This window comes from Meriones unguiculatus, chromosome 11 (genome assembly GCF_030254825.1).
Source record: "Meriones unguiculatus strain TT.TT164.6M chromosome 11, Bangor_MerUng_6.1, whole genome shotgun sequence".
NCBI lineage: Eukaryota > Metazoa > Chordata > Mammalia > Rodentia > Muridae > Meriones > Meriones unguiculatus.
The window spans coordinates 81,645,297-81,670,726 of NC_083359.1; the positions used below are offsets into that span (position 1 = coordinate 81,645,297).

At 36.5% G+C, this 25,430-nt stretch overlaps 1 protein-coding gene across 5 annotated transcripts in view; it reads right to left on the reverse strand.

The window, feature by feature from the left end:
• The window catches only part of Rabgap1l (RAB GTPase activating protein 1 like), a 626,983-nt gene that overhangs the window by 205,175 nt on the left and 396,378 nt on the right, over nt 1–25,430 (reverse strand). For all 5 annotated transcript variants that reach the window (XM_060364541.1, XM_060364539.1, XM_060364540.1 and 2 more), the window contains 3 exons: nt 23,090–23,164; nt 8,854–8,979; nt 6,191–6,334 (listed from right to left, as the gene is read on the reverse strand). In XM_060364541.1, coding sequence (XP_060220524.1) covers nt 6,191–6,334; nt 8,854–8,979; nt 23,090–23,164 — 345 coding nt within the window. The remainder of the gene's footprint in view (nt 1–6,190; nt 6,335–8,853; nt 8,980–23,089; nt 23,165–25,430) is intronic.

Below are 25,430 nucleotides of genomic sequence, written 5' to 3' on the forward strand. Positions count from 1 at the left end.
TAGTTTTGTGCAGGGTGATAAATATGGATCTATTTGCATTTTTCTACATGTAGACATCCAGTTAGACCAGCACCATTTGCTGAAGATGCTATCTTTTTTCCATTTTATGGTTTTGGCATCTTTGTCAAAAATCAAGTATCTGTAGGTGTGTGGGTTTATTTCTGGATCTTCTATTTGATTCCATTGATCCTCCAGTCTGTTTCTATGCCAGTACCATGCACTTTTTATTACTACTGCTCTGTAGTACAGCTTGAGATCAGGGATGGGGATACCTCCAGACGATCTGTTGTTTACCAGACCACAGAGGAAAACAATGCAGACAGTCCTGATGAGACCTGAGGGTCATATGGAAGGGGAGGAGAATCTCCCCTATCAGTGGTCTAGGGAAGGAGCATGGGAGGAGAAGAGGGAGGGAGGACGGGATTGAAAAGGAACATGGGAGGGGGCTACAGCTGGGATACAAAGTGAATAAATTGTAATGAATGAATGAATGAATGACTAGAAAGCTGAATGGAGCTCCTCACCTCTAGATCTCAATGCAGGCTTCTCAGTAGGACCCAAATGAAGTTGTCTGATTGCCTCTTCTCAAAGTGTAGAAAAAACAATGGAGCCACTTCAGACCTCTCATAGAGGGAGGTTACGTGGCTGCCTCAGTATTATTCTGTCACTCATGATTATTTTAAAAACTGGATTCCTAAAGTCTGTTAGTGTTTCACAAGGAGAGCCACAGTTTGTATGTTTCTTTCTATGCACAGACTGCCCAGTGACTGGGTCGGTTCTCCACAGCCCTTGGTGTAGTACAGAGTCCAGCCATTACCATTCTCCTGCATTACTTTGACATGGGATTTATTTTTGTACATTTTGGCTGCAGTATTGGTGGTAGAATATATTTTGATGGCTCATCTCTACTTCTGTATTTATTTATTTACTACTAGACCTCAACCACAGCCTTCTCCCCATCCACTCTGCCTGCAGGATGTACTGTATGTAGTCATGCACTTTGTATTAACATATTAGAAATGTACAGATTTATTTTGTACTTTTATATTGTTGGATGCTTATAGCAAAACTTTTACTTTAGGGTACTGAATAAATTTAGTCTTATTAGAAAAAATTTTAAAAACCAATAGGATCTTCAAGTGAAACACTTTACTGACTAGTATTTTTTGTTAGAATGACTTTGAAAAAAATCTGTATTTTAAAGAACTTTTTTAGTCTTTCATTTGCAACAAAATACTGACAAATACCAAGATCTGTACTGTTTTTTACAAAGAGATATGAAAAAGACCCAGTATATAGTTTATTTAAGACCATTTCTTCCTCTAGAATAGTTAGCACATAGAAAAGAATAGCTTTTGATATAAATATTTTATTAACTAGAAGAAGGAAAGGGGCAAAGAGAAAAAGCAGACAGGCAGGAAGTCAAAGTTTACTTAAAAGCTCCTTTGCAAAATAATTCTTGACAAAGATGACAAAGATGAGTTAGTGGAAAAAATGAACATCCTGAGGCACACTAAAATACGGCTCCTCACAAAGTTTATTTTGAAGAGCTACTTTCCTCTGTCACTTCCTTAGAAATCATGATGCTATGACTATAACATACCCCATGTTTTGGAAAGCTATGCAGATACAAAAATAAGCCTAATCAATGAGGTAAAAGACCTCTGTAGTAAAAACTTTAATACACCAAAAAGGGAAAGAAGAAAGAAAAAGAAAGAAAGAAAGAGAGAGAGAGAGAGAGAGAAAGAAAGAAAGAAAGAAAGAAAGAAAGTAATTGAAGGAGACCCTACATGACAGACGGACTGTCCAAGCTTCCATGCTAGCACGACCAATTGTGTAGGAGCAGCCGTGTTACCAAAAGTAATCAATTTGAAGATTCAAATGCAATCTCAACCAAAATTCGAAAGACACTCTTTACAGAACTAGAAAAGACAGATCTAAAATTCATATGTAAACACAAAATTCACAGAAAGCAAATGCAGTCCTAAGCAGAAAGAACACTGCTGGAGATATCATGGTACCTGACCTCAAATTATACCAGAGACATACTGTGACAAAGACAGCACAGTACTGGCATGAAAACATGTTTGGGTCAGTAGAAAAGCATAGAAGAGCCAGAAATAAATGTATACATGTTTGATCATCTAACCTTTTTCTTAAAAGATGTTAAAAATACATTAGAGAAAAGGTCCCCTATTCAACAAATAGTGTTGGCACTCTGGATAGCCACATATAAAAGAATGAAATTAGACCCATATCTCCTACCTATCACACACACACACACACACACACACACGCACACACGCACACACAAACACACACACATTGAGATGTATAAAAGGCCCTAATTTAAAACATGCTAGGGAAAAACAATTAAGTCCAAAGGTAAGGCAAGAACATTGTAAAAAGGATTCCAACAGTGTATGAAATATTGGTGTGTGAGATTACATGAAATCAAAACGCTCCTGCACAAACAAGGGAAATATCAGTGCAGTGAAAACATAGCCCACAAAATGAAAGAAAAATCTGTCAGATTTGGATATGGTAACAGTATCTAGAATATATTTTAAAAACTTCAAATTTTTTATTTTATTTTATTATTTTTTTTTATCAGTTACATTTTATTAACTCTGTATCCCAGCCGTGTCCCGATCCCTCATTCCCTCCCAGTCCCTTCCTCCCTCCCTCATCTCCACCGTGCCCCTTTCCAAGTCCACTGATGGGGGGGACCTCCTCCCCATTCATCTGATCCTGTTTTATCAGGTATCTTCAGGACTGGCTGCAAAGCCCTCCTCTGTGGCCTAACAGGACTGCTCCTCCCTTCGGGGGTGGGGAGGCCAAAGAGCCAGTCATTGAGTTCCTGTTAGAAATAGTCCTTGTTCCCCTCACTTTGGGAAACCAATTGGTTACTGAGCTACCACAGGCTACATCTGAGTGGAGGTTCTAGGTTATATCCATACATGGTCCTTGGTTGAATGTCAGTCTCAGAAAAGACCCTGTGCCCAGATATATTTGGTCCTTGTGGAGCTCCTATCCTTTCCCCATCAGACTAACTCCCCTTCTTTCTTATGATTCCCTGTACTCTGCCAAGATGTCCATCAACGGAGGAATGGGTACAGAAATTGTGGTATTTTTACACAATGGAATACTACTCAGCAATCAAAAAGGAGGAAATCATGAAATTTGCAGGCAAATGGTGGGATCTAGAAAAGATCATTCTGAGTGAAATATCCCAGAAGGAGAAAGACAAACATGGGATATACTCACTTATATAGACCTATAAGATATGATAAACATAATGAAATCTATACACCTAAAAAAGATAATCAATTGAGCGGACATGGGGTAAGATGATCAATCCTCGTTTAGAAAGACAGATGGGATGTGCATTGAACGTATGACAGGAGTCTACTGAGCGCATCTGAAAGACTCTAACTAGCAGTGTTTTCAAAGCAAAGACTCATGACCAAAACTTCAAAATTTAAACACACAAAAAAACAAAACCGATGATCAATAAATAATCAATAAATGTGCAAATAAACTGGACAGACTGTGATCAAGAAGTAAAAACCACATGATAAGTTGCTTTTCGTAATGGTATTTATGAAAGCAACAGAGAAGCAAATTTGAACATGAAGATTCCTGAAAACCTAAAACTAAAACTTCCATATGACCCAGCTCTGCTGCTACTGGGTACATACTTAAAACTAAATACTACCACAGAGAGCCTTGCACACATACATTAACTGCTGCACTGTTCACAACAGCCAGGAGAGGTAGGCCACAGAGATGTCCATCAACAATGAATGGATAAAGAAAACTTGGAACATTCACACAATAAACTTTTATTCAGCCAAAAGGAAAAATGATCTGGATCTGGAAATTACTCTATTAAGTGAGGAAACCCAGTCTCAGAAAGAAAGGAGTCCATGAGAGGGGAGAAAAGAAAAAAATTAAGGAAGAGTGAGGAAGGAAAATAAAAATAATTACTAAAATGCAATAATAAATGTATTACTTCGTATAATGATTAAAAGACAAAAACCAGATAGTGAATGCCCTGATCTTTCACCAACTGTGATCACAGATGACAACGACAGAAACACTTATAAATTTTGTTTGCATTGTTTTACTATAAATTTGAGTAATATTCTTAGTATTCAAAATTAGAAATTCAAGAATCTTCAAGATTAAATTTCCCGAAGCAGGTGGCATGGCTCAGGAGACAATTTCAGCAAGTCATCCATCCATCTGCCAAACTGCACTAGACTATTACTGTTCTTCCAGAAGCAGCAGAGAAAGCCATTTAGCAGAACAATTATGCACACTAAACTCCGTAATGAAAATCACAGACTAATCTAGCATGAACACAGATAATCTCTTTAAGAAAACAATATCAAGTGATGACAAGTTATTTCAAGCTCATCCTGTTTATAATGCAAAAACCATTAACATAACATATAGTCACTCTCATTTCATAAAACACTACAATTAAGTCAGTGTATAACTTAAGATAATGCCTATAAAGACTTATTTATCAAAATTAATTTTGAGTAATAACTTGTTTTAGGACTACAGAACTCAGACACCTGAATTTGGTTTCTTTTAAAAAGAGTACCATAAAAAATAGGAGTCATAACCATTCAGGATAATCAGTCAAAGAGTTCTTCATAAATGGCCTAGTTTTCTTTGTGTATACTGAGATCTAGCATAGCATACTGAAGAAGGCTTTAGCTTCTTTGCAGTCTTCCACTGGCTACATTTAAAATGGCATTTTATAGACTAATTTATAAATAAAATGAATAGGATAATAAATGTATTATCAATCAACATCAATCACTGTTACATAATCAGGATTCAAGATCTCTTTCGGTGAATCTAGCAAAATACTCAAATCTTCCTTACCAAAGTATGTCACAAATGATTTAAAACTTCCTTGCCTAAATACTTTCCAATTTCAGATGCTATGAAACTAATAACAAGAGACTTTGAGAGTAAAAGTCCAGCAATGTTTGTATATGAAATGATATTTCTTGTTGATGGCTGAGAAATCAGACTTTATATAGCTTATACACTTCAAGTACTATTTTTAAAGTTAAATTAACAATGTTTATGGTGATTAAAATGAATAGTCTTACTTTTGTGTACATTTATACTTTTATTCAAATAGATACTTTTCATCAAGAAAGCTACTCCCCTCCCCCCCTTTGAAACAAAGTCTTACTATGTAGCTCTGGCTGTCCTAGAGCTCATGGAAATTCTACCAACTCTGCCTCCTAAGCACTGGGATTAAAGGTATGCACTACCATGCGAGGCCCAGCAAACTACCTTTCAAGATAATTGCCAGGCATTCAACAGACAATACAATATAAGATACGAGTATGTGTAATGAAGTATTTAAAAAGATAAAGTAAATATGGAGGTATACATCAATGGTAGAATATATGTACTGAGAAGGCAGGATTCAGCCTTCATTGCACTGCCCCAAAAGAAAACAGATAAAATGGATACAGTCAACTAAGGGAACTAAAAAGAATAAAAACAAAATAAAACAAATTCAAACACCAAAAAAACATTTAAATGAATTCCTAACACATTCCACTGCCTAAAAATATAAATGAGCTGAGGCTGTAGTTCAGTGATAGAACACGTGTCTGGCATGCATAAAGTCATAGGTTTGAGTCCTCCTTCTGCAAGAAGGGAAGCGGAAGTGAAGACAGAAAGGAAAGGAGACAACAAAAGAGGACAGGAGAAGAAATGAAAATTACATAATCTAAAATTTTTATCATTTTTCTTTCTTGGAGGAACCAAAAATATTGCATATACAAATGGAGTAATTAATTGTTGGGACTTATTTATATTCCCTAATGTAGTTTAAATGTATAAATAGTAAAAACCGCTGACTCTAAATGCACTTATTTAGCTTTTTTAAAAGTTCAATTGGTGATGTACAATTTACAGATAAAGCTTATTAGGACTATAATAACACAAATTCAGCCACCTAATTTTATTTTGTGGAAATTATAAAAGCCTTAATATTTTATTCCTGACAAATAATAAAATTACATAATCTTTCTTAAAAAGTCAATTGAAATTTTGGTCCATGAGTGTAGATTAATAGCATGAAAAGAAAATAACTATTTCTAAGCAGACTTTTCTCCTTTGACACAGGTAAGAAACGTGGACACTGTACCTCACACAGCAGAAGGTCAATGATGTGGAACACCATGCAGAGAGGAAACTTGGCAGTAAAGAGAGTGAGGAACCACTGGGATGCATACATATGAGCTTCCAGGCTCAGCTCACAAAAATGGTTGTACAGATCCGGCAGCTGCTCCTAAAAGTCAAGATGAAAGAATTAGGGGAACAACTGTTGAGGAAGTTTTACTTTTTGCAATAACCGCAGTGTCTATCAAGCTCTGCTATACTTGAACACAACCAAAACATAATCTTTACTGGTGGCCTTTTATGTCAGTGTACAGAAGTGATGACAAGGGGAACTGAATACATGACAGATGAGTGTGGACAGCAAAGACTTGTTATAACAGATTATCCTTGCTAACACAAGTGCTCTTGCTTCTTGGGAGAAAAATTTTGTTCTCTCAGAACACTTTCATTCTTATGAAAATTCTGACTCCAAGGTAAGACTCCTACCTAGAAACAACATGTACCCTCAAACTCACGACCAAAACATCATTTGAATTTTTAATAAAGATTATGTAATTTTATTATTCATCAGTTGCAAGTGTTACAAATCATCAAGCAGTATTATTTGAGGTATACAGTATGATTGTAGAATATTTTTGAGCACTATAAAATTCCAAAGCATGACTAGATATAAAAACTCGATCTGGGCACTAAACACATGGTTTAGCAATTCAGAGCTTTGTTAATCTTCGAGAGGACTTGAGTTTGCTTCCCGACACCCAAATCGGATAGTTCACATCCACCTGCAGCTCCAGCTCCAGCAGATCTGCCCTCTTTTAGCTGCCATAAGCCCCCAAATACAAACGCATATGCATGCAGAAATACACATACATATAAAAAATAAAAATGTCTTTAAAAACCAAATCTTGATCATATAAAAAATGACAAAGCAAAATTGTACAAGAGTGTAATACTGATAAGTAGCTCCTAACAGTGCCTGTATGTTGCTTTTACTCTCTCTCTAGCTAAACATGCAAATGCTTTTCAAAAGCATGAAAAGCTGAGTGAGCTGTCCCAGAAGCAGAAAGACACACACGGTATATACTCACTCATATAGATATATAATATAGGATAATCCTACTACAGTCTGTATACCTAAAGAAACTAATCTAGAGGGAGGACTCTGGCTAAAATGCTCAATCCCTATTGTGAAAGGCAAAGAAGATGGACATCAGAAGAAGAAGAAAACAGGAAACAAGTTAGGAGCCTGCCACAGAGGGCCTCTGAAAGGCTCTACCCTGCAGACTATCAAAGCAGATGTTGAGACTTATGGCCAACTGTTGGGCAGAGTGTGGAGAGGACAGGAGCTCCACAAAGAGAGCAACAGAACCCAAAAATTTAAACACAGGGGTCTTTCCTGAGACTCATACTCCAACCAAGTACCATGCAGGGAGATAACCTAGAACCCCTGCACAAATGTAGCCCATGGCAGTACAGTATCCAAGTGGGTTCCATAGTAATGGGAACAGGGACTGCTTCTGACATGAACTGATTGGCCTGATCTTTGATCACCTCCCCCTGAGAGGCCACAGAGGAAGACAATGCAGCCATTCCTGATGAGACCTAACAGACTAGGATCAGAAGGAAAAAAAAAGAAACCCTCCCCTACCAGTGGACTTGGGGAGGCGTATGCGTGGAGAAGGGAGAGGAAGGGAGGGATTGGGACAGAAGGAGGAAGGGAACTAGAGGGGGGATACAAAGTAAAAAAAAAGTGTAATGAAAAATAAAATAAAATAAACAGTAAAATTAAAAACGATTTTTAAAGATACTAACAATAGCCAGTCAGATTAGTAATAGCTGTTCGAGACAGAATAGATACCCTTATTAACTTGATGTTTAGAACTTTATTCTCTCTATCTCTGTCCATATACACACTTACACCACTGTCACTGTCCCACACCAGTATTAGCACATTGATTCCAATAAACCTTGCACATGTAAAAAAAAAAAAAAAAAAAAAGCATGAAAGGCCAACTGCAAAGTACTCCCATAACAGGATAGAGGCAAAAGCTCAGAAAAGCTAATGCTCATTTGTCTCTATAAACAGATCTCTCTCTCTCTCTCTCTTTCTCTCTCCATTAAACCAGTTATTGTACAATATTCTCACTTTGAAAATGACCCATATGTATCTATTTGATAATTAAAATGAGGTATCTAAATGGTCATCAAACCCAATTAGTTCATTTATTAGATATAGTTATTTGACTTTTAAAGCATATAAGAAATACTGATTTTTGAAAAAAAAGTAACGTTATATCTGCAAAATCATTAATAAAATATAACAAATATATTTACATTTTAAGTTATATCCATTAAATTTTCATAGTTAATTGTTCATCAATTCTACTAGGGATTTTTTTAAATTTTTTATTTAACTTTTATTAATTACACTTTATTCCTTTTGTATCCCCCCATAAGCCCCTCCCTCCTTCCCTCCCGGTCCCACCCTCCCCCCCTTTCTGCATGCATGCCTCTCCCAAAGTCCACTGATAGGGGAGGTCCTCCTCTCCTTCTTTCTGATCTTTTTGTTTGTTTGTTTGTTCTTCTCAATGCAGTTTATTCAGGAACCTTGAACATGCCTGATGCATCTACTAGGGATTTTTGATAACAACAAATTCATGGGTGATAAAATTTCCCATCTTCTCTTACCTGCATTAGTTTCTCAAGTTGATAGAATTTGCAATGAAGATCTTCAAAATTGTTTTTGTACAGGTCTCGTAATCCATATTTATACATGATTTTTACCAAAACACAGAATGCTTGCTCCTCTGGCATCTACAGGAAAACACAATATGAAACATGAATGAATGCCATTTGTTCAGAATATATGAAAAGGTCCTTCACATCTTCCACAGGAATGGCTGAAGGCCTGTTGTGAGCCTAGAGAATTGGCTCCTGGTCTCCACCGCAAAATTTCTTAACTACACAGTAATTCTGAATCTTGCCAGTGTTTCTGCATAAAAAAAGACTTCACATACTTTTTCTGTATAAAATAATTAAATTTTATTTTACTTTTTCCTTTTCTTCACAAAAGATGTGTGTATGTGGTGTGTATGTATATACGTATGTATGCATATATGAGTATGGGTGTGTGTGTGTATATATATATATATTTCACATACATGTATATTTTGTTTTTCTCCCACTAACATTAAAATTGTTTCCCTCTTGTTATATAAACAGTTATATCTTTATTTTTGTAATAGTTACAGAGTATTCTACTCTGTGAATATTCCAGAATTCATTTAATCATATTCCTATGAATATGATTATTATTAATCTGAGCTATTACTTTTGTATCATCAACTAGGTTTAATAGCATATCACTCTTGGCACAGGGATGGGCTGTGGGTAAGGTATAGTCACAAAAGAAGGGCCAGATTTACAAAGAATAAATAGATTTTTATTACTTATTGCTTAGTTGTTGAAAAAAGGTCTCATTATGTCCTATCTCAGCCTCCCAAGTTCCAGGATTAAAGTGTAAGTCATCACTCAGTGTAATGCTATCCTTCCAGAATCTTCTTGACGTTGCTATTTTTTCTTTCAATTAAAAAAAATTTAAGAAAGGATCTTTTGAGTTTCTAACAACAAGATTTCAATAACAACAACAAAAATCAACCCTTTCAGAGATATTTTGTCTAATACAGAATAAGGTCTGAAATCAAAGGAATAAATTTCAAAATTATGGTATCACAGAACTCAAAGAACACAAACAGAAAAATAGTAATCTGAAAATTACACCTAGGAAACAGACAAAGGTGGTATACTTTATGTCCAAAAGATATGTCACCTTTGGGAAATATTACTTGATATTATTTTTTTTATCTTGGATAAATTAACTTCATGCCTGAATAACAAACTCAAATAGTTTCATTTTCTCACTTAGAAATGTAATTATGTATTTAACTTCTTATCCAAATTGGCTACTTCTATACTTTTAAATGAGGAGAAGTCTCAATTATTAATAAAATCTACTATTAAATATGTATACTTCATTATAATTTGGATCATCTACACATTAGCTTGTTTTATTTTTATTTGGGAGCAATCTAAAGCCTTTCATAAAGTCTGGCCCCTCACTTTAGCTGTCAGGTCTTAAGTACTTTCAGAGTCTAATTGTGTGGTATAAAAAACACAGAATTCACTCCTCATTCTGCACTAGCATTTTTGTCTGAAGTGAAACCAACTTGTACCTTTACCACCTAAAATGCTTTTCTTACCATGAAAACCTAAATAAGCCTCATGCTATTCTCTTGGATTTCTTCATAGGCAGCTGTTCGAAAAAAAAAAAAAATGTTGCATCCCAAGTACTGTAGCAAGCTAATTCATTCAGTTTCTCTGTAAGTGGATGACAATTAGCTGAATATTTTACTATCCAGAATCTTACAAGGAGGATAAAATGCCAGTACCTCCTTGAACATGGTAAGACCACTAAAGCAGGTACTTTAATACCTTTTGGTTTTCCTACACAGGGTTACTGCACACCTCAGATGCAGGCACTGTGGGAGGCACTGAGGATAAAAAGAGAATGGAATAGACCTTCACAACCAACTCACATGATAAAGACTAAATCTTGGGACAGGTTGGGTACATGGAAAACATTGCTACAGCTAGAGTACATACAGAGGTGTAATTCAGAATGGGCCAGAACATGATAAACCATTCAAAGTAACCACAAAGCAATAACAAGTAGACACAAATTTCTGTTTACTTTTAGATATGCAATTTATATGACATGTCTGTCTCCTCATACAAAGATTATGCACATCCAATTAATACAACTGAAAAACAAGACTGTTTAGCAGCTTGGCTTTGATGCAAGAGAAAAAAATGTGACAAGTGATAATTCTAGCCTATAATCTTCATGTAAATCCCTAATATATATATATGGGAGAGGTAGCCTTAGAGTGAGTATCCTCCTTTTCTAACTTCAGCAATATAGTCAGGCTTTTAGTTGTTAGTTAATAGCCACATAAAAAAATATATGAAGTAGTCATCTAGCCTGGGGAGAAATTTTACCTGTGAAGACTAAAAAGAAGAAAGTATGGAACCCAAGAATTATCATGTGGGTATCAAAGACTACAATTACTCCTATAAATTTTTTAAAGATTGGTAACAAAATAAGTGAGAAATTTATTAGAAATATATGGTCCTCTGAAAAACAAAACATGGCCATTTCTTTTTAAAGATTAATAGGCTCTACTTAGCATGTCTACTTCATTTTTCTATAATATCTCTCTTTTAATTAATATATTTATTCTTAGGAGCTGTTGAGGTAGTTCAGTAGGTGACCTGAGTTTGAACGCCAGGACTAACTTGGGTGTAAGCATGGAAGAACATGTCTGTAAGCTGAACCAGTGAACTTACAGTTCAGTAGGAGAGAAGGATAATGTAGAGGGCAATAGAAAAGCCATCGATGTTGACTTCTGATCTCCGTATGCTCACAAGCACATATGTATGTGGACGTATATGCATATATAAGCCATATACATAAATAAGTTAATGTATATATACATTATCAGTATTAACAGAGTAAGCATACAAATACTGCAAAAATGTCACTTAAAAAACTGAAAACTAAGTCCCAATTTATTTCTAATATCAGAGATCAGACCTCTACTCTTGCCTGATGCGTCTAAAACAAAAAGGGGGAACTGTAGAGAGCTGCGGAATGTTGCGCCTTAAAGATGGAGCTGGTTTCCGCCTTCCACCTTCCCGATGGTGAGTGCTCTCTGTCACGAACAATTCCACATTTGGCTAAGGCTGAGGATCTGGTTTGCTTCCATGTATGTGGACCTATCTGCATTGCCCACATGGCACGCTGGGTTTGGCTACCCAGAGGCTATTTAAGCTGTGGGCTGGCTTTCCCCAGGGTCAGATGATTGTTCAAGGTTCCTGAATAAACTGCATTGAAAAAAAAAAAAAAGATTACATCAGAAAAAAAAACCTGAAAACAAATATCTTAGAGTATACAAACTACACTTACAAACAGTAACTATTGACATTTTCACAGTAAATAAGAAAGGAAATTCATATACTGAGTTGAAATCACATTTTGCTTTTGAAGTTATGATAATGTCTATTTAAGAAAGGATATAACTCAGTGAGGTAGCTTTATTAAGGGAGTGAAACTAAGCCTTGATGAAACATTGATGATGATATGAAAACATTTTGAAATTAAACTGTTCACTTCCAGGTGGTTACTAACTACTTTAACAATAGCAAAACACTTTACTGACAATAATAGTGACTGTCGTCACAAACTGAACATTGGGTTAATAATGCCAATGACAAGGGGCTAGAGGGGCCCCACTAGAGCATTAAAATGTCTGATTATCCATAGCTCAGAAGAGAGACACAAGTGGGCTGGAGTTAGAAGAGAGCAGTGATATGCAGCATACTAATAAACAGGTGATCTGTCATATGAACAGAACACATGAGAGATATGGGCTTAATGCAACTAACAGTAAAAACTTGTAAAATAATTAGGAAGTAATGAGTTTTGACTAATATCTTCTGTTTCTAAAGCATCATTTAATTATGTTCATATAATTTAATTTTTAACTGGTTTATCAGTCTTATTAATGTGTGATTCTTACATCTTTAAGAAATGAACCCAAACATAAATGCACAAACAAACAAACAAAAAACATTCAATAGATCTTCGTGCAGCATCTTCTACCATTTAAGGTTTCAGGAATGATTTCAGAGTTCCTTTGCTTATGACTGCTATGCATTTTTTCCATTTTCACTGTCCAGAACCATATTTATAGTAAAATATACAATATTGTAGTCAGTGGACTGTGCAACCTCAATAATATCCTTGCTTGTCTAGGACTTTGTGGAAATTCCAATATACAGTAAAAGACTGAGAGATTAAAGAATCAAGCTGTCTTGGAAATGGAGGCTCAGCCACACCAATTCTCAGACTAATACAACCTTTGTTGAGGGAGGCATGTTCTTTTTTTTTTTTTAAGATTTATTTTACATATATTAGTACCCTATCTACACGTATACTTGCATGCCAAAAGAGGGCATCACATTCCTAGTATAGATAGTTATGAGTCACCATGTGGTTGCTGGGAATTGAACTCAGGACCTCTGGAAGAGTGGACAGTGCTCTTAACCTCTGAGCCATCTCTCCATCTCCAGGAGGCATATACTTACACAGCAGGCTCACAGGGGCCAGCCTAGATAGCAAGGATTGGGCTCTGTTCCATGTTTAATAGTTTTTATGAGGTTTGGATTCTTCATTTGGTTCATTGGCTGGTTTCTGATAAATGAGCAAGGCATGGAGAATCAAGATAAAATCTACACTCATTTAATTTTTGAACAACTGATATGCAGAATTCCTGAAAATTTAACAATTGGCTCTCATGAGCTGAGGTAAACTACCTCCAGAAAAACCCAGACAGAGACAACACTAAAAAGTAAGAACTGTAGTCTAAGTGCGGTAGGAAGTCACCAGAGGGTTTTTTTTTTTTGTATTTTTATTAATTACAGTTTATTCACTTTGTATATCCCCTGTAGTATCCCTCCCTCCTCCCCTCTCAATTCCACCCTCTCTTCCCTTTCTCCACCCATGTCCCTCCCCAAGTCCACTGATGGTGGAGGTCCTCCTCCCCTTCCTTCTGATCCTAGTCTATCAGGTCTCATCAGGAGTGACTGTATTGTCTTCCTTTGTGCCCTGGTAAGGCTGCTCCCCCCACAGGGGGAGGTAATCAAAGAGCAGGCCAATCAGTTCATGTCAGAAGCAGTCCCTGTTCTCATTACTATGGAACCCACTTGGACACTGAACTGCCATTCACCAGAGTTTTTAAAGTAGAGAATCTTGACTTTATTTCCACTAAGGTCATTTCACTGCTCTATGAGGAGTAGGTTGTAGGGAAAGAAAAGGTAGAAACACTGGTTAGGTAAGGATCTATCACTATCTTTTCTGTGACACAGTAATCTTCAAAAAACTATAGACAATCATGCTCCTCACATAGGTTTCCAAGAAATGCATGATACCTATGGAAAAGATGCTGCAGAGCTGGAGAGATGGCTCAGTAGTTAAGAACTCTTAATGCTTGTTCTGGTTAGTTTTTTGTTTGTGTGCTTGCTTGCTTGCTTGTCTTTAATTGAAACAAGCTAGAGTGAATCTGGGAAAGAGGAACGTCAGCTCAGAAAAAGCCCATCAACTTGGTCTGTAGGCAAGACTAAGAAGGCATTTTCTTACTCAAGATTGGTGTGGGAGGTCCCAGCTACTGTGGACAGTACCATCCTTAGGCTGGTTGTTCTGGGGTACAAAAGAAAGGCAGCTGAAGTAGGGTGGTGGTCGCACATGTATTTAATCCCAGCCCTCTGAAGGCAGAGGCAGGCAGATCTCTGAGTTCAAGGCCATCCAGGTCTACAAAGTGAGTTCCAGGAGAGCCATGGCAACATAGATAAAGCCCTATTTTGAAAAACAAAAACAAAAACAAATCAAAAAATAAAGGTAGCTGAATGAGAGGCAGAGGCGCAAGCCAGTAAGCACTGTACCTTCATCCTCTCTGCTCCAGCCTCTGCCTCTGGATCCTGCTACCCTGACTTCTCTATAAGATGAACCCTTTACTCCAAAAAGTTGTTTTGATCAGTATTTTATCACAACAATTGAAAGCAAATTAATACACTGCTCTTGCAGAGGACCTGAAACAAGTTCTCAGCACCCACATTAAATTACTCATATCAGGGCAGGGAGGAGATGAGGGAGGGAAGGTAGGATTGGGAGGGGAAAAGGGAGGGAGCTACAGCTGGAATACAAGTGAATGACCTGTGATTAAAATAAAATTAAATTTAAAAAAATAAATTACTCAAATCCACTGGTAACTCTAGCTCCAAAGGATACAATGTCCTTTTCTAGCTTCTGAGGGCACCTACACTCACATGTATATACCCAAACACAAACACACTTGAATATACATCTTTATTTTTCTTTAAAAAGACATAATATTGTGGCAGAAAACCATGATTTTGGGGTCATACCATTATGCATAAATTCCTAGGTATGCTCTTATTTATTAGCTGATGACTTTGAACAGAAAAGATCTGAGTGTCTAATATTTTTAGTTTTAAATAATTAGAAATAATAATGGACATGCCAAAAATGCTGTTAACAATTAACTGGAATTATGTGAGAGATAATACACATTTGCCTACTCCTCTCCTCCTTGGAAAACAGGGAGTATCTTATACATTGCCAATTACAATAATACTTTACATAAAAGTACTAAGGGGATAAATGAGTACAGGAGTAAAATTTTACCTTCTCAAAAATTATAAAAGTGACTTTTGTTTAAAAAGTGACTTTTCTACTATTAAAGTGAATTTTTAAACTGTATGGTTAAAAAGCACTTGCTTTCTTATATGTACATGGTAATATTTCCTGTGTATCACTGGGAAGAATGGGCCATCTCCCCACTTTTTGCAAGATAAAACACTGTCAGGAAAGCAGTAAGAATAGATAGGCTAGTTTATACTTCGCACACCCCTGCATTTGAAACTTTAGTGATTAAAAGCTGTACTCAAACCGTACTATTTGTTATTACCTTTAACTTGATGAGTTATATATGCTGTCTGAATCCATAAATCTTTTCTTACATCCTGTATTAGTTAATATTATACATTTGTTAGGATGTAGAATCATGTTTATGAGAGACTAGGTGAGCTGAGGTGGGAGGAGCCACTCACCAGCGGTGGCATTACTCCACGGTTGTGAGCCAAATAAAAAGGGAAAGGTAAGACAAATGTTCACTGCTCTGCTTCCTGAGCTTGCACTCAGTGCGACCAGCCCCTTTACGCTCCTGTCACTGAAATTCCCTTCATCATGGACTGGAACCTATGTGAACCAAAAACAAAACTCTTTCTCTCTTAAGTTGCTTCTGTCAGAGTATTTCACCACAGCGACAGGAACAGTACCTAACACACATCATTACATTATCTGTGTGCCTCAGCCTCTGAACTGTGTCCACCATTACCTGTGCAGAGAGCTCAACAGTTGTCAGTAAATATCAAACAACACAATATAGCTTAGGAACATTTTAGTAAACAACTACATTCCTTAGTCCTTCCCAGTGAAAGTGTGCCACACCAATAAGACAGGGTGGTGATTGACCCCCAAGATAAAAGACAGCAAAAAGGTAGACGAAAAACACTGCTGTGAGCACTGGAAACAAGGAACGGTGGTACATGCCAGTAGTCTTAACACTTAGAAGAGGCAAAAGAATCAGGAGTTCAAGATCATGTTCAAATACATAGCTTCTGGTAAGCATGGGCTATTCATGACCCTATCTCAAAACAGCAAGAGAGGAGGACAGCTAAAAGGAACCATATTAGTACCTGATCTCCTGTTTTACTGCAAATAGGAAACTAAGAAACTTTTTTAATGTCTGTATTTTGCATCAGGTAAATCAGCTAATGACTCTGAACTTCACTAGTTTTATATTTTAAATGTGTTCCTCATGTAGTGGAAAAAAAGAAGACCAATTAAGATCTAACACTTGGTATGCCTGCAGTTCAGAATCTCTCCTGGCATGTGCAGTTTTCCCAACAATTGCTACCTACTTAAACAACACCACTAAAGTGTCTGGCTAGCCTATTACAATGATTAATGCTTCACTGACCAAAATAATTCAATTTATCACTGATATGCAATTAGCCTAAAAAATTGAATAATATATTTTTAAATAAAATATTAAGGTGTGGGAATAGGCAGGTCTTTAATACCAAATTCTGGTTTTCCTGTGTACTAGAAGTTTCTCTCAAAATCAATGTTATTAGACTGGGAAAAGGAAAAGATAAACATTAAAATTTTATAATTTAAGACAACACAATGTCCTCCATGGTTACGTAAAATAATACAAAATGAAACATCTGCCTAGCATATATTCTCTGAGAATGATGTAATGTAATGAGACGATGTAATCACTGTTAGGTAACGAATGCTAGCAAGGATCTGTCATTTGTATTGCTGAGGACCATCAATAAACAGAAACCATTAACGGATGGAGACCACCTCTAGGTCTCACTGTATCTCTCCACAACAAATTGTTAAACAAAGCAAACCTTTAAGAACCATGTAATGTACATAAGATATTTTCTGGCTAAGCCCTGAATTTTGATAATTTGATAATTAACACAGTCTTCATATGTACTATAAAACTGTCTTTACTCCACCTTACTACATTTTGCATCTCTTGGATGATCTACCTTTTTCTTTGAAGGCAGTAAATACTCCACTGATTTTCTGACTTTTTCAACAAAGACAGATGCTGATTATTTGGAAAGTCATAAGCTTATGAGTCTTCGTTTTCTGATCATATACTGAAATGCAAATAGAATGATAACTGCTAGTTATTAGTTTTAAATCAAATAGATGTTAGAACACATTTAAATCAAATGATTGCTTATTAACTTCCTATGTATTACTAATTTAAATGAGCAGGATTGCAGCAAAAGGAAGTTGGTTGGGTATATAACTGTTAATTTTAAAAAATAACAGCAGCTTCTATTATTTAAAGTGATGAATCCACCTGATTCTTACAAAAATCTTATAGTAGAGGAGTTGTAATTTTTACATTTGAGATATGAGACTAGTGAGGTTCAGAGGAATTAACTGATTACCAATAACTTTAAGTATACTAAATTCAGTCTGGATTTCATATCATGACCTTTCTTTTGGAACTTAAAGTAAGTCACACTCTTTACACTCACAACAAGGTTAATACTCAATATGCCTACAACAGTAATGATATTATTTCCATATTATAAATGGAGAAACTAACCACCAGTTTAGAATCCTGCCCAAGGACACATTAACCCAAAAGACACTAAATAGTGATTCAAATTCATAAATGCTCTTTTAAATATCCTTTGAATGGTTCTGTCTTGAAAGGGCAGACAAGCATAACTACACACAGAGATTGAGAACAACAAAATGAAAAGCCTGACTTTCAACCACTTAAAATCTCTGCCACAGAATTCCCAGTTTTATGCCATAAAAAACCCCCTTGAGCCAAGGTCTATCACATATAGCAGAAAATGTCCTGAAAAAGATGTTACAAATAGCTCTAGTTACATACATATATGCAAATAAAAACACTTAGATGCTGCTATCATGATTATGTGGAATCTTGATTTCCAAAACAAACAGTACATAGTTCTGTGTATCAGTTCTTTTTTCAAATAAAAAATTGTTATTATTTCATATGTTGTATGTTATGTACATGCACATACACCACATGCATGGCGGGGTGCCAACAGAAGCCAGAAGAGGACTTGGGTTCTCTGGAGTTGCCTGACTTGTATGCTAGGAACTGAACTCAGGATATCAAGAATAGCAGCACTTTTAACCACTGAACAATCTCTCCAGCTCAATATGCTTATCATTTCTTATTGCCACTGAGAAAGTCATATCTTAAACCTGTCTTTGAAGGTAATTTCATTAAAGAACTAATAACTTTTTAATCTATTTTATTCTGAAATGCAACACACAAAATACACAAAAGTAAAATGTATGCTCTAATAAATAACTGATCACAAAACAAAAACAAATCACTACAAGGCCTCATGTAACCATCAACTGGTCTAAGGAAGAAAATACTATATTAGCAATAAAAATCCCTGTGTAAGCCTTTTCAGTTGTGAGCCCTTCCCAATATAGCTTCTCTTTAGAATGTCTGATATCCTGACTTCAACAGGAGCCATAACGTTGTTGTATTACATAGTTCTTCACACCTATGTGATATTCTAAAAATAAAAATAATTGCCTATTATTAGTTTATTTTATTCTATGTATACAAGTGTTTTGTATGAATGTATATATGCATACCACGTGTATCTCTTGTGCCTGTGGAGTCCAGAAGAATGTATTGGATTCCCTGGAGCTGGAGGTGAGCTGTGAGATTATAAACACTAATGCTAGAGCAAGTCTAACTAGGTGTCCTTCTGTATATGTGTAAAAGCATTTGACCAAAATAATGAAGCAAATCAGTAAGAAAAATCACTGTGTATATATGTATACCTTCACCAGATAAACCAAAGGATTTGTGCTTTTAAATATTATGGATTACTTAACATAATTCTTCTTGCATCTGCAGAGTTTCTCTAGATGCCAAATAATTTAAATTATAGTAATTTAACCTTAAAAATGAGCATGACTTTCTAAAGTTCAAAACAGTACACATCCAATTTAAATTAGTTTAAAAGTACTTAGAAATAAATATGGTAGAAAAATATACTCAGCTAAAACTGAATATGATTTTTATAGAAAAAGAAATATATAATCATTCACTGTACTTTTCTTTGAACAAATATTAATATTAATATGGTGATAGTAAAGGTTACTGTAATTTAATTTCTAAAATAGTTGCATGTTGTTGTGGCTGTACACTACCAATGCTATATTACCCTCTAACTATAGATACTATATTTCTTGTAATTCACTAAATGGATATAACAGCATTTGTTTGATAATTCTTAAACTATAATTCTTAAACTATTCTTAACTATACTTCTTAAACTATTCAAGCCACAAAGCTATTGGCAAAGCCCCTGAAATTTTTCTAAGCACAGAAGAATCTAATTTTAAAAGACTATCTAGGTATAAAACTCTTGAAAATTCAAAACTTTATTTTTGAATATTCTTTCATTTTTAGTTTTGCTTTCCTTTGAGGTAATGAATGCAAAATATAAATGATTGTGGATGAGGGAAGAACAGTATTTGACAAAGCAGGCTCCAGCAGCAATCAATACGCAGCTGCAAGGATGACTGCAGCAAAAAGGGGCAGCAGCTTATGTAGCTGATAGATATTAGTCTGCAAGACCCTGATAACACATCTCCCTGGACCCTGAGATGATGTATTTCATGAATTCTTTAAGATAGTCTATGGTTGTCTACTACCTTAGACAAGGAGAGAAAAATTATACAGAAAAAAAGCCTTTCTGTTACTCAAATGAGCTGACAGGTTGATAGGGAAATAAACTATACTGATTCACTTATAAAAATACTATAATTACAAGCTAGAATATATTTTCATTAGTACATTGCTAAATATCAGTTAATCTTTTCTTAAGGATCCTGAAGGCATCTCTGTCTTTCATGTTATTTTTAAAATCCATGGCAACAACAACAAAATTAAATTAATTTAGAGTACGTAAGACAGTAATGATGTCTCTTGGGCCATACTGTAGAAGACTTTTTTAATGACCAAGTTCACCAAGGTTGACTTACTGTTTGGCCTTCACTACTGTAAACAGGCAGCACAAAAAGTTCTGAGTGTTTGACTTTCCTAGGTATTTAACTCATTCTTGCTCTCCTTAGGAAGTGAGAACAGGGTACAATAATTACAAAGTTGAAAATAAGACAAGCCTCCCAGAAACCTCAAAACGAATTTCTTAGAGTTATGTTCTCACTCAACTTTAATCAATATACCATGTTTTTATAGAAAGGGCTGTGTTATGTAGCAGTTTCGTTTAATTAAAGCAGTCTCTCTTAGAGGGAGACTCTGTAAGACCCAGGAAGTAAATGAAACTTAAAAGTCTTACAAGGCTCAGGGATGAAATAAGCTTAGAAGTCTCAGCAAACTCCTAAATGTTAGAATGGTCACAAGTCTCTTCCCTGAGGTGATTAAACAGTAACACTTGCCTTGAAGAAGAGTCTCCAGCCAGCTCCAACGGTGCCAGGAGTTTCAGGTATTCAGCTTCTGTGCATTGTTGCTTAGGCTGGAGTGGACCTTTTGGTGACTCCAGCTGCCTCAGTCATCCATGCTCTCATAAGTAACCTCTGACCCCGTATATCAGCAATTAACCCCAATAGACTCATCTGTTTCCCCAGCTAGACTTGGGTCTGTCATTGTTGACTATCTAAGGTAAGCAGATACTTGTTCACATCTCCCCAGGAAAAGGTATACACAGTGGACAGAGGTAACAAATGGTTAAGACATAAATATTCAGAGATTATTTTGTACAAAATACAGCAGTACCACCCTTGACTTGAATCTCAGCTTTTCATCTCTGCGAGCACAAAGGTTCTTTTAGAAGAAAGTTGTTGGCTCTCAGCTGTGAAGAACACGTGCCATCGCTCACACCATCCAGTCTCCTGAGGGACCTAACTACTTTAGATAATACTTGCATTCAGCCCTGGAAGAAGGACCCCTAAGAATTGTGATCATAAAATGTTTGATATCACAGGGCATAGGATGATAGGATGTGAAGATATCAAGAGAAAAAAGCAAGAGCACAAACAGGGTTATGAATATATGATAATGCACCAAGAAGGGGTTTAATGTAAAGTGAGGTAAGGTGACTCATAACAACAGAACCACATTTACTTTTACTAGAATGAGGTAGTCAGCATAAAAATAGTGAATCTATGACAGATGCTCATTCTCAGAGTACCAGACTCAAAGTAATGTTCTAGTTTAAACTTGTTGGGCCTCTTTGCTGCACCCTAGTCATTATTTCCTTGTTTCTGGATGGATTCCATTTCTCCCTCAGATATTTCAATGTTTGGAGTGCTGAAATTTCACTCTCATTTTTCTTAGTCTTGTTTACTCTCCTGAGATTATCTGACCTACTCTCATCCTGATATTTACCCAAGAATTAGTCTCTAGTTTCAGAGGGCTGATGAACAGCTAAGAGAATCTCAGAAAAATAAAAAATTCAAAGAATTTAAACCCCAAACTTCTTCTATTTAATTTAAATAATATAATTCTTTCAGCTATAAGTACCACACCCACCAGCCACCAAGCTAGAAAATTGAGCATGTCACCTTTGACTTTTGCAGAACTTAACCTTTTCCAGAACTTGCTTATTTTTCCTTCTAAATGTTCCTCACTTTTCTTTTTACAGTCTCCACAAATTACAGTCTCCACATATTTTGTGGAGACTGATGTTTCCTAGCTAGTCTCTTCATGGCTGTTTGTTCTCTTCAGCTCTACCCTCTAAGTAAAAACCAACACAAGAATATGAATGTCTACCCTTGCTCAGTGGCTGCTCATCTGTGGCCTCTCATTTGTATTTGAAGGAAGTCATTTGAATGAAATGATTATGTAATCCTTATCATGTAGTTCTTGCTTCTTATCATTTTTACCCCATGCCACTCCCTACCTGTAGTAAAGAGTGATTTCACGAGCCTTCGCTCTAAATATACTACCCATTTGTTTGCATGCGCTTGTTCTTGTTCCTTTTGTCTACAAGTCCTCAACTTTATTTCTTGCCGAAATAGCCACGTGCTCCACAAAGTTCTTCTAACAGATCTGGGTTGGGCCAGTCTCCTGTCTACGATCTCATCCAGTGCTTCACTCTGATGAGCGCACTAAGTTCTCCAGTGAGCATGTACGGTTTCTCTCATCAGGAGAAACACAATCAATGGAGACACAAAAAGGAGAAATAAAAATAAGTTTGTACATATATTACTTGTGCCCCATCCAGGACACAAATTACAAATGATTTATCTCTGTAACCCCACCTCAAAGCCCAGAATCTGCCAAGAGATGCTAAATGAAAGTGACTGACAGGAAGGAGTGCATAATAATAAATCACAGGAAACCTAGGAAAGTTCCTTGTAATAGTGCAGTAGTTCATAGAGGTCCGAGTTCTGATATTTATGCTTATGCTGATATCTTTATTCAAAATAATGAAGTAAAACAGACTCCAAAAAGGTGCTTTATTTGCTTCTAGTTAGCAAACCTAATTTAAGAACTTGTCTTGGACATCAGATCTTTTAATTTATGACCCAAGGTATAATTTAAAGAGATAAGTCATGTGTAATCTTCCTCAAATGGAAAATCAGCAGAAATAGCAAAATCCTGTAGAAAACAAACTTTGTAACACATGGAAACTGTTTAACACATGGAAAATTACTTACATGCAACAGCAATACAGCAGCAAGAAAAGACTGCCCTTGACAGTACCCAATGTCTTCATCATACACAGAGTAGGCCTAGAGAAAGATAATGAAAAAGTCATTTTAAGAAAAATCATAAATCATAAGTGTTGGCTCACATCAGACACCGGCTTGTCCTGTCCTTGACTTTTCTGTCACATTTTCACTGATTTTTTCCATTTGAGCCCATATGTCGACAGTGCAGTAGGATTCCTCTAAGATATCTTTTCCAATGCAGTCCTATATGTCCCACCATTGCAGGGTTATCCTCAGGATATGAAAATAAACAGACACTGAGATGATCTAAATTATTAATGAAAGCCAAGGTACATGAGCCTATGGGAACCCTGGGCAAATGATAGGGGAGTACAGCCTCTAGGGCTGGTACGAGGGTTCTAGTGCACCACAACAGAAAAGTCTCAAAGCTTCTCAAAACCACAGTACAGATCCACCATTCAGAAAAACAAAATCAACCGTTAAAACTTCCGAACTGATTGTCTAACCTGTGGCCTGACATCAAGAACCGCTATCCCAACACAATGCAAGCTTACAGATGGCATTCCTTTGCAATGTCAAAAGGTTGTGTATGCCTACTGTAAACTCTTAATGACCTTTAAATTACTCTTCCATTTTTTAAATACTGAAGAGTAGGCTCTTCTTATGTATATTGCTGGATAGGACAGACACCTTTAGTACTGCTCTGCATATTTTTCAGAATGGCCAAAGGTTCATCATGCTGAGAACTATAAATCCACTCTTGCAGGTACTCTGACTATTCCATATCATTCCCCTCATTTTATCTATGCCAGCTGAAGACAGCAGACAGAGAAAGAGTCCTACTTAGAGGAAATACACCACTCCTTGGGAAATAATGAATATACCATTCAGTTTGATATTTGCCTGTTTGTCTTCAGAAGAAAGGAAATAAAGTTGTTGGCTTAATATTTTTTAACTAGTAGTTCAAACACTTAAAGACACTATATACTAGTTTTAGGAGGATGAGTCAGCAAGAAGAGTGTGCTGGTTAAAATGGGAAGATGAGAAATTAGAAAGACTTTCTGTTAAAGTCCAGTTGGCTAACATTTTAGATTTTGAGGGATAATCATGAAATCTGTCAAAGTTTAAAAACATTCCTAAATCAAGGGGTGTACAAAAACAGGCTTTTTGAGTCATGGCTCACTTACTGACTCCTGAAATAGAGAAAAAAAAAAAAAAAGAGTTCAGATACTGCCATATTTATAAAAGCCAAGTATCCCAGGACTGCTACTTAAATCCTAGGTAGGCTCCTGCACTGTTCCTTGTCTTCTCCTATTTTTGATGTCTATCCTGTTTGCCCTTTTTAATGTGGATTAAGCTTCTTCCCTAGGGTCCTCCTTGTTGTTTAGCTTTTTTAGGACTATAGATTTTAGTATGTTTATCCTATATTATATGTGTAATATCCACTTATAAGTGAGTATATACCATGTGTGTCTTTCTGCTTCTGGGATACCTCACTCAAGATGATCTTTTCTAGTTCCCACCATTTGCCTGCAAGTTTCATGATTCCCTTGTTTTTAATTGCTGAGTAGTATTCCACTGTGTAAATGTACTACACTTTCTGTATCCATTCCTCAGTTGAGGGACATCTAGGTTGTTTCCAGATTCCGGCTATTACAAATAAAGCTGCTATGAGCCTCCCACAGAGGACCTCTGAAAGACTCAACCCACCATGGTATTGAAAGAGACACTGAGATGCACAGCCAAACTTTGGGCAGAGTGCCAGAATCCTTACAGAAGAAGAGGGATATAGAAAGACCTGGAGGGGACAGGAACTCCACAAGGAGAATACTTAGGCCCGGGGCGGGGTGGGGGGAGGGAAGGAGGCTGCAGAGACCAATATCCAGCCAAGGACCATGCATGGAGAAGACCTAGACCCCCTTGTTCAAAGGAAGCCCATTGGCTGCTCAGTTTCCAAGTGGTATCCTAGTAAGGGGTACCGGGGCTTTCTCTGACATGAACTCAGTGAATGACTCTTTGATCACCAACCCTGAGGGTTGCAGCCTTGCCAGGACACAGAGGAAGATGATGCAGCCAGCCTTGATGAAACTTGATAAGCTAGGGTCAGACAGAAGGGGAGGAGGTCCTCCCCTATCAGGGGACTAGGAAAACTTAATTAATTAAGTTTAGAAAAGTCCTAGATGGGTAGCAATCCCAAGTGTGTGCTTTGTTTGAGATGATTTCAACTCAATGATTTATTTGAGATGATTTCAGCTTCCTGGTACAATAAAAGCACCTGATTTATTTGCTAATTCACTAGCTACTGGTAAACAGTTAAGTCAACCAG